The sequence below is a fragment of the Polyodon spathula genome, chromosome 15 (genome assembly GCF_017654505.1).
Source record: "Polyodon spathula isolate WHYD16114869_AA chromosome 15, ASM1765450v1, whole genome shotgun sequence".
Lineage (NCBI taxonomy): Eukaryota > Metazoa > Chordata > Actinopteri > Acipenseriformes > Polyodontidae > Polyodon > Polyodon spathula.
The window spans coordinates 8,983,740-8,994,422 of record NC_054548.1 but is presented as its reverse complement, the minus strand read 5'-3'; the positions used below and the strand labels follow the sequence as shown (position 1 = coordinate 8,994,422).

The 10,683-nt window shown below is 37.6% G+C and overlaps 1 protein-coding gene across 1 annotated transcript; it reads right to left on the bottom strand.

Annotated features, from left to right (window-relative positions):
* Nucleotides 1-4,690: 4,690 nt before the first annotated feature.
* Nucleotides 4,691-10,228, bottom strand: LOC121327671 (C3a anaphylatoxin chemotactic receptor-like). Its single transcript, XM_041271808.1, has 4 exons — nucleotides 10,160-10,228; nucleotides 9,711-9,802; nucleotides 7,937-8,967; nucleotides 4,691-4,965 (listed from the first exon to the last, which is right to left on the bottom strand). The coding sequence occupies exon 3, from the start codon at nucleotides 8,954-8,956 to the stop codon at nucleotides 7,955-7,957; it is 1,002 nt and encodes a 333-aa protein (XP_041127742.1). The 5' UTR covers nucleotides 8,957-8,967; nucleotides 9,711-9,802; nucleotides 10,160-10,228; the 3' UTR covers nucleotides 4,691-4,965; nucleotides 7,937-7,954.
* Nucleotides 10,229-10,683: the final 455 nt, after the last annotated feature.

The following is a 10,683-nucleotide window of genomic DNA, read 5'->3' as shown; positions in this document are numbered from 1 at the left end:
TATATATATAAAATGAATATTTGCAATATATTGAGAGGGTCCATTGGACAACTAACATGTCTTGTGTTTTATTTAAAAAAAAAAAAAAAAAAAAAAAACATTCAGAGCTAAAGAAAGTTAGCAAATTTAGGATACCTTGCACATCCATATAATTTAGTATTTCTGGATTTGCCCTGTGCTGATAATGCTGACACTTTTCTGGATTTCCTATTTGCTTAGGTGTGGTTCTACCTGAGATGCCAAAGCTAAAGTTCATAAATAAGGTTCCAAACTTTAAGAAGGCGAAGAAACACAGCCAACACTTTTGCACGGGGCCAGTATGGACTTGCGTTATGTAAAGCAGTGGCCTGGTACTCATTTGCCAGTCCATGTGGCACACAGTCATCGCACAGTACTCTAGCCTTTAGGGATGGGAATTTTAAATATTTGAACGTATAAATTCTAAAGACGTAGTTAAACGTTGAATAATATGCTATACATATAACCGGTCACATGACAAATTACACCAAACGCATATTTTTTAATGAATTAATTTTAGTGATTTATCGTCATACACTGTAGTCCGTCGCGTATCTGACTGCTGTGGTGCCACAGTAAGGGCGGACATTATGAAAAGGAAGGGGTCTGGCAATTACCTCCAAGTAGTTTTTCTAATTGGTGCAACAGAAAGATTGACACTGGGACATGTTTTATTCTCGGTCAGTCTGGCGTTTCATTGGTGCACTCTGTTTTTGCTGTAGTGGGCGTGGTATGGTTCAGTCTACATGGGATAAGAAAAGTGTTTCTTCTGATTATGTATTTTTTATAAAATTGCATCTCTAAACAAAGGAACAAGGGTTTGGAATTATTTTGAGGAACCAGATGAAAACTGTGGTATGTAAGTAATTATGCCAAACAAAATTGCGATACCACGAAAACACAAGTTCAATCATAAAGTCTGTTTCAAAATGTCTGCTCTGGTACACTGCTAGTGTAAGGATTATTGCCCACATTGTCAAACAGGTAACTCAGCAATAATGATCCATGATGTGGTACAGAAAAGTCAGAGCACGCCTTTTTAATAGCTCTTCCTGCAATGATTTAAAGGACAAATCTGACTACAAAAGATTTAGAAGGGAGTAGTTTTTCGAGATTTACAATTATACTGTAAATACAGTATAATCGTAAATCTTGAAAAACTACTCCCTTCCAAATCTTTTGTAGTCATTTTTGTATTACTTTAGTATAAATACATGTTAATTTGGATTCATATGTTGTTTTTTTCTGACTTTATGTGAACGAAAAGACACACATTTGCCCGTTTTCCCATTGGAAATAGTGATATTTTGAAATATCACTGTCCTGGTCACAAAAGCAAAGTTTGTGGGGAATAATAGCCATGTTCTATACTTTTGAGGCATAAGCAATTTGGAAATAACACTTACTACCCAGGAACAAAAATTGTGTTACACAGTGTAATTAACGTTTTCCTGAGGTAATGATTAGAATTGGACATTTCAATACAAGAAAAGCAAGCCCAAAAAAGAACGTTAAAAAATACACTTGTTTACTTTTTTCAGCTCTCAAACATTGAATGTGTTTAGTAGCTGGTCTCCTGGGTAATATGATTGGCATTTAATCTAACCAATGAAAATGCGTAAAAGTTGGAAACGGTTCTCATTGGCTGATCTCTTTAGATCATCAAAATTTTGTGATGGAGGGAGTTTCGGAGAAGGGCGCACATAAGAGGGAGAGGGAGGACATAATGACTCCTTTTTGCCTGATGTACGAAGATGTCCTAATATGGACACCCTACTTGCAGGTTGCAGGTCTTATTAAAACGGGTCGGGTCGGGTCATGGGTAAGACGACGGTGCTGCAGTGGGTTGCGTGTTCGGGTCTAGTCCTGTAGTAGGGGGGTCCTGGTCTTAAAAATCAGACCCACGCAGGATTCTGTTGGACAGGACTAAAAATCACCACATAAACAGATGGCTTCAGAATTTTTACCTGTACTAATAGTCTATTTCTTTTTTTTTCTATTTCTTTAATCCCAGTTGATTTTCTCAGTGGTCTTCAGATTTTTTTTACAGGACATCAGAACCTGTAAAATGACAAACTCAGGCATCCTGTGTCTTTTCAGTCCCATGCGAATTGACCATGACCATGTTAGAATTGATATAAACATTTGTGTTGAATTCGCCTCAAACCAATACCAGCCTTTACAATAAAACATAATAGAATATTCAATTTGGTACGATCTGTCCTGAGATTCTGCTGTTCTGTAAAACGCTACGATTGGGCATAACCAAACTGGGGATGGGCGAAAATACAAAACACAATTGCCGATTCTTAAAGAAATTGACACTTTGAATAGAGCATTTGAAAGTATGTATGAAAATACATATTACTTAAGGGGCTATACAGTTATCCATTATGGTCAAGGTGCTGGTAGCCTTTGCGAAAGAAGATAATATGAACTGAAAAGGTGAAAAGGTGCCATCATGCACACATTATTTAGATCTGGTTCATTGTTTACAAATCATGCACAAAAGTGTCTTCTCAAGCCACAGCATCTCGTTTCATTTCAAGTTTACCGACTTTCCTTGATGAAAACTAGATCACATCTGGTAGGCTACTTGACATCCTCTGTTTTTGACCAATTCTAAAGCACCTGATTTTTAGTCCCGTGCGAATCATGCTTAAGTCTTCAGTATCAGTTTTTCTGTTCTTTGTTCAAGTTCATACCTTTGTAATTGTCAGAGAAATACAGTGGTGCGCTCCTTTGATGGTGGGAATCTAGACCTCAACAGACCACAATATAAAATAAATATAAAACACAAAAGTAAAATATGTCTTTACACCATGTCAAGATTACAATGAATCAATAAAAAACAAATAACACCTAGCCCTGCCCCTCCCATTACTATGCAGACTTAAGCAAACCACTACCTATGTTTCAAAACCATTCAAAACCTTAAAAAAGGTACTTCAAAAGAATCATATTTGGGAGCTTACTGAGCCATCCGTTAGCTAGCCCTGGATCCTGGTATTCCTTTTGCTTATGCTAGGATTTGTTGGGGTACACATTTGTATGGATATCTGCATTGCTGGAAGTGTTGCTGTGAATACCTCCCCAGCTTGGGGGATCCAGTCCAGTTGAGCCCTACCGACAAAACTTTTGTTTATATAACTGTGTTATTGGGATTGGTTTTGAAAGTGTAATAATAAACATTCTCTTGATTACAAAAGTGCTTTGAAAAATCTAATTTAACTTCTTGCCCTCGCTAAAACAGTTGACAAAAAGTTTTGGGAACTGCAATTTATCTGATCGAATTGGGCTTTAAAAAAAAAAAGTCCTTAAAAAACATTTCATAAAGTTTTGAGGGAGGAGCAGACTGATCTGTGTGGAAAATGTTTGCATGGGGTGGGTTGTGGTATGTTTGCTTGCTGTACTGTGTTGAAAATCAGTGGTTATAAAAGGTCTGTCTGGCCTGGTTAGCACATCCTATCAGTTGTTTGGAATAATGAAAATATTTGTATCGTCACAATTTCCTTTAAGCATCACATTTCAAAATTAAAACCACAGTCTTGTGGTGTTACTGTATTCATTGCCACACATCTTTCGAAAGGCTCCTTGATTACACATATCCATCTTTGGTTTAGAGTAATAAATTATGAATGCACAGTTTTGATATCTGGGTGTTTGATGTTATGGGTGGTTTTAAGTTCCTAAAAATCCCGTGCATTCCACAGGGGTCTCTGAAAGGAAGGCCTACTGCGTTAACTAACTGATCCAAATATTTTAGTGCAGGCTGTATAAGCACAGGATAGGTGAAAGAGAGAAAAAAATACATACTTTATTTCCCTAGCCTACATCCATGTACCTGTCTAGCCGTGAATTTAGCAGGCATCACTGGGGATTCATCAACAATCCATGACCACCTCAATGTGGCTCGACAGTGTATATATATATATATATATATATATATATATATATATAGACACAATATGTAATAACATTACATAATGTATCTATGTTTTAATTTAATTGGCCTTTGCATAAATGTACATCTCAGGAAAGTTTTCTATTCACATGAAGCGGTAGTTACAGATACAAAGATATGCACCACATTCTGAATACAACAGAGTGTACACAGTACCTCCTTCCTGTTTTTATGTGCACACATAACCACACTCTAAAATCATTAATTTATGAACGGTACATTTATAGGACAGTATACTGGTTTGTGTAATGTAAAAACACCAAGAATGCTACACAGATCTGTTTATATGTTACTGACTGTTCATTAGTTACATAAAACAGTCTACTTGAAACATATGCTTATTAAAAAAAATAATAATAATGATAATAATTAAGTGTTTCAAAGCACATCTATATTTGGTTAAATGAAAAAAGCAGCACTAGGGGAACAAAATATATGCACACATGAATAAATGTGTATGTTGTGGAGGTGGCAGGGATGTTTTAAGAAAATGTTTAAAATGTGGTCAGGTTAAATTGGTAAATCGATTACAAATTTACCCTGGTCATGTGTATTTGGTTCAGCACTTGCTGCTAGAGTCAGTTCAGCCTCTGTCCTAGTCATGGAGCTAGCTAACAGTTTGAGTAAATATTGCAAACTCTTTGCCCTGCTTAAAGTGAAAGTAAAGTCTATCTTTCTCTCATGTAATTTCATCGATGTGACAAGACATTGAAAGGCCATTCTTTATTAAAAATGACAAGGTGGTCCCCAGGCATACCTGATAAAAGCACAGATGCGTGAGTGAGTCATACAGTCAGGTAGCACAGGGTATCACACTGGTTAGGGGGGCAAAACTGTCAGGGACTGTTTCTCATTGTGTTACAGTGGACCCTAGTGGCAAGGCGCCTGGTGATCTCATGCAGACACCCATGCTGGGCTGGCCTTTGTCCTCCAAAGGCCGGTAGCTCGCTGATATCCAATCTCGAGTTCCTGGTTCTCCTGAGCTGTATGGGTCAATAAAGCATAAAATAAATACTTCATGTAACAAATATAAATAATATTTTATATTAAAAATGATTTTACAGGACATTCCTTGGGCAGTTCTACAAAGATTGTACCCAGGTTTTCCAAGTTCATCACAGTAACAGCAAGGCTGCTTGGTTCTGTTGCAAATTGTTCTTCCTAAAACAGAAATTAGCTGGGAATGGTCATAGTTTCCTGGCACCTACCCATTGCTGATTTGTAAATAGAGGAGCAACTGCCTTGGCCACGGTTTTGTTTAAATATCGGGACTATTTTTGACATAGGTTTTCAAAGCGACACAAATATGTGTGTAGCAAAGGAGAAGCCAACTTCCCCCAAATAAAATGGGAAAACCCGGTGGGTAGCGCGAAGGATGAAATAGAAATGGTGGAAATGACAAATGACTGCTTCCTAACACAATTTGTGAAGGCACCCACTAGAGGGGAGGCATGCCTTGATTTAGTGTTTTCAAATAACTAAGATAGAATAACTAAAACAGAGGTCAGAGAACCACTGGCAAACTCAGACGACAACATGGTCTCATTTGAAGTGTTTTTTAAATCCCCAAAAGTAAAGACTAAAGTTAAGGTTTACAATTTTAGAAAAGCAAACTATGAAGGCATGAAACAGAGACTAACAGAAGTAGATTGGAGTAAAATAGAGAAAACACCCACAGAAGAAGGATGGTTGTTCTTCAAAAATGTAGTACTAGAGGCGCAAAACAATTACATCCCTAAAGTAGACAAATCTAAATGTAAAACTAAATTGCCAAAATGGTTTAATAGATCAATTAAAAAAAATATTCAGCGAAAAAAGGCACTTTACAGAGCATTAAAAAAGGACCGAAAAGAAAGTACGCAGAAAGAGTACACGGAACTGCAAACGCAAGTCAAAAAGGAAGTTAGAAAGGCCAAGAGAGAAATAGAAATGAACATTGCTAAGGGAGCTAAAACCAATTCCAAAATGTTTTTCCAATATTACAACAGCAAGAGAACATTCAAAGAGGAGATTAAATGTTTAAGAGATACAAATGGCAAAATCGTAGAGGAAGAAAAAAAAATAGCAAATATGTTAAATGATTACTTTTCACAAGTTTTTACAAAGGAAGATACTGACAACATGCCCCACATGTCATCCAGTTCCTATCCAGTTTTAAATAACTTTAGCATAACTGAGGCAGAAGTGTTAAAGGGACTAGGAGCTCTTAAAATAAACAAATCCCCCTGGGCCAGATGAGATCCTCCCAGTAGTACTCAAAGAAATGAAAGAAGTAATTTACAAACCGCTAACCAAGATCATGCAGCAGTCTCTTGACACAGGGGTGGTACCGACAGACTGGAAAATTGCAAACGTAATATTCCAAAAAGGGAAACAAAACTGAACCAGCAAACAAAACTCAAAAAGGGAAACAAAACTGAACCAGGTAACTACAGACCAGTAAGCCTGACTTCTATTATATGCAAACTTATGGAAACTATAATAAGATCCAAAATGGAAAATTACCTATATGGTAACAGGGTACTGGGAGACAGTCAACATGGTTTTAGGAAAGGGAGATCGTGCCTAACTAACTTGCTTGATTTTTTTGAGGATGCAACATCGATAATGGATAATTGCAAAGCATATGACATGGTTTATTTAGATTTCCAGAAAGCTTTTGACAAAGTCCCGCACAAAAGATTAATTCTCAAACTGAACGCAGTTGGGATTCAAGGAAACACATGTACATGGATTAGGGAGTGGTTAACATGTAGAAAACAGAAAGTACTGATTAGAGGAAAAACCTCAGAATGGAGTGTGGTAACCAGCGGTGTACCACAGGGATCAGTATTAGGTCCTCTGCTATTCCTAATCTACATTAATGATTTAGATTCTGGTATAGTAAGCAAACTTGTTAAATTTGCAGACGACACAAAAGTAGGAGGAGTGGCAAACACTGTTGCAGCAGCAAAGGTCATTCAAAATGATCTAGACAAGATTCAGAACTGGGCAGACACATGGCAAATGACATTTAATAGAGAAAAGTGTAAGGTACTGCACGCAGGAAATAAAAATGTACATTATAAATATCATATGGGAGATATTGAAATTGGAGAAGGAATCTATGAAAAAGACCTAGGAGTTTTTGTTGACTCAGAAATGTCTTCATCTAGGCAATGTGGGGAAGCTATAAAAAAGGCTAACAAGATGCTCGGATACATTGTGAAAAGTGTTGAATTTAAATCAAGGGAAGTAATGTTAAAACTGTACAATGCACTTGTAAGACCTCATCTTGAATATTGTGTGCAGTTCTGGTCACCTCGCTATAAAAAAGATATTGCTGCTCTAGAAAGAGTGCAAAGAAGAGCGACCAGAATTATTCCGGGCTTAAAAGGCATGTCATATGCAGACAGACTAAAAGAATTGAATCTGTTCAGTCTTGAACAAAGAAGACTACGTGGCGACCTAATTCAAGCATTCAAAATTCTAAAAGGTATTGACAGTGTCGACCCAAGGGACTTTTTCAGCCTGAAAAAAGAAACAAGGACCAGGGGTCACAAATGGAGTTTAGAAAAAGGGGCATTCAGAACAGAAAATAGGAGACACTTTTTTACACAGAGAATTGTGAGGGTCTGGAATCAACTCCCCAGTAATGTTGTTGAAGCTGACACCCTGGGATCCTTCAAGAAGCTGCTTGATGAGATTTTGGGATCAATAAGCTACTAACAACCAAACGAGCAAGATGGGCCGAATGGCCTCCTCTCGTTTGTAAACTTTCTTATGTTCTTATGTTCTTATGTGGTAACTCCTGTTGTCTCTTTTTGTCTAGATTAGTATTACTGTATTTAGCAGTAGTTTTAAATAAGGGTACTGCATGGCAGCATACAGTACACCTCTGATACTGTTTTCAGCCAGTCTAATAAAGTGTTGTACACACATTAGGGTGGGGAGAACGTTAAGCATTTATCCTACCTTGGACTTGAATGTTCACTAGACCAGTGACTCTTGTGCCTTTAAGGATCGTCTGTGTTTCAAATCAGATGTTTCATCACTGAAGATCCCCTCGATTGCTGACATCAGTGATGCTTTCACAGTGCTGCGTAAATCTTTTCCGGCTAAGACGTAAAGTGCAGGGTTGAGGCTGCTCTTCAAGTAAACCAGGTACAGGGAGAAATAAACCCCCTCTTTCGCCACCCCATATACTTTGTCCTGAGGATAGGGACTGTAAAGTGACATAAGGAAACGAAACGTGTGGTAGGGGACCCAGCAGGTGAGGTACACCACCACGGTAAAGGTGAGCACCTTAAACAGCTTGGCATGCTTTGTGGAGTAGCCCTGCTTTGCCTTTAGCAAGACCATCAAGTTGCAGGAGATGAAGATCAGCAAGGGCATCAGGAACCCCAACACTGTTTCTGTTACAAAAAGCCCTATTGGTGACTTGGATTTTTCAAGACATTGGCCTTTGCTGACCTGGCTGGACTGCAGGTATGGGAAGCTGAGGAATGAGGAGAGGCACCACAGGGACCCGCAGATGGTAGGGACAACCCAGGCAGGCCTGCGGAGACGATACCATACAGGGTGCAAGAGACAGAGGCATCGCTCCAGGCTGATGGCGGAGAGAAGGAAAGCCCCTGCATACAGGCCCAACACTCTCAGGAACATGACGATCTTACAGGCGATATAGCCAAAGTGCCATTGGTAATAGGCAACCAGGTATGCAATGGCCAGTGGGATACGCATCACTAATACCAAGTCAGCAAAGGCCAGGTTCAGCACGTACAGCCCAAAGCTATTCTTTCTGGTGCTGCGGAAACACAGCACCCAAATAACCAAGACATTTAGAGGCAATCCAACCAAGAATATCAGGGTGGCTATTCCAATCTGTGCCACGCGTAGAGTCTCTGAAGAGGGTTGTGTGATGTTAGGGCTTATGGAATTAGCTGGTGTACTGAATAATGAAGCATTCATAGTGTCCCTGTCAAATCCTGCCATCGAGAGGATCCCTGAGAAAGGAAAAGAAAAACAATTGAAATCGAACATTTAGATTCAAGAGCTTGAGAAAAGTGTATGCGTTTATATACTGTTGTTATAAACTCAGGTACAGAGCACATTTTTCAAATATGTAGCTGACTTTTTGTTCAGAAGCAATGATAACATTCTAAAATTATGTCAGGTTTGAAAAACAAAACCAATAGATTGCTTTTAAAACTGATTCTGATGTCAAGGTGGATACAATTCATATTAAATTCACAAAAAATGGAAACAGCAATACTATACAATTATTGGTAGGCTGTAATATAACTTAAATCCAGTTCAGTATTTTTTTTTTTTTTTTTTTTTTTAAATGCAATCAAACATAATCAGTGTTCAGAGAGTATTATTTTGAATATATTTTGACAGGTTTATAATGTAAATAAAATCTTCAAAATACGTTAGCAATGCAAATATTGTTGGTGTAACGCCAAATAAAAAGGAGATATCAACCATTTTCTTACTTTGCACTTGGAAACCCATTTAACATTGTACTTAAATTTAGGATAGCATCAGTATATAATAATACAAAAAAATACTAATAACTATTTCTAATACTATGACAATGACTACTACGCCTACTTCTGCAACAGCTACTATTTATACTACTGCTGTAATAAAAAATAATAAAAATAATAAAAAATAATAATAATGCTACTACTAATAAACTAAGAAAGTAAGCCCAGTTACATGCTACAGAAATGACAGTACATACCTGTGCCACTGGAAAGTGGTATGTGCTCGTTGGGGTTTATTTGAACAGAATGATTGGACTCTAGTGACTGCTTGCTGTCTTCTTCATAGTTTCTAATGAGATTAGGTATAGTTATCTGTACTTCATTGACAGGAAAGAGAGGAAGTGGTTGTATTTCAACATACAAGTTCCCACACGAAAGCCGATGAAACAACTTTCTATAGACTATAGTATAGTGGCTTTATCTGATAGCCCATGTTTAATAAATGTATCACACCTGTGCACACACATGCATACGTACAACACAAACTGAGGAGTAGAGAAAGTATGGGAAAGGGTAGTATGATAAAGCAGATTAAAATAAAAACATGGTTAAGCATTTTGTAAATTCATAGTTTTACCATGCAAAAAGCCATGTGTACCACTTCTTTTTTCAATGAAAGCCTGAAGAAGGTGCTAGTTTGACTTACAGTTTCTTATAGATGTACTTTTTAATGAAAGCTTGAATCTCACTGCAGTGTTATTGCTGCCTCTCTCGCTGATACAGAAGAGGAGAGCCAAATAACTTTTAACTCTTACTTCAGGCAGAAGACATTCAGTTGCACAATGGTGGAGTGAACGAGGAAAGGCCTCCCTTCCCTCAGGCTACTCTGAGCATGTTTTGCAACTCTCATTGCCCTGGTAACAGGTATCATTTTGACAGAAACGTCAAAAATGTAGCACCATGAAATGTTTCTACATGAATTTGTTTTGTTTTACCTAAGCAGTCATTTAAACATGCTCATTATGCAGGAGTGACCTATGTGTTAGGAATTGCTACAGAAAAACTTACTGTGGTATTCAATGGCAAACATGCAGCAAAGTACAATAAAGCAAAGTACATGATACAAAAGGTATATTAAAGATTAAAGTGTAAGTAGCTTAAAATGTCATTAGATTTTTTTTTCCATTTTATGGTGTTTGCAATCATTCTGAGTTCTGTTTCTTCAACAAT

Bases quoted from the DNA above. Each gene is read 5' to 3' on its own strand.
- LOC121327671 (XM_041271808.1), bottom strand. From the start codon at position 8,956: ATGGCAGGATTTGACAGGGACACTATGAATGCTTCATTATTCAGTACA.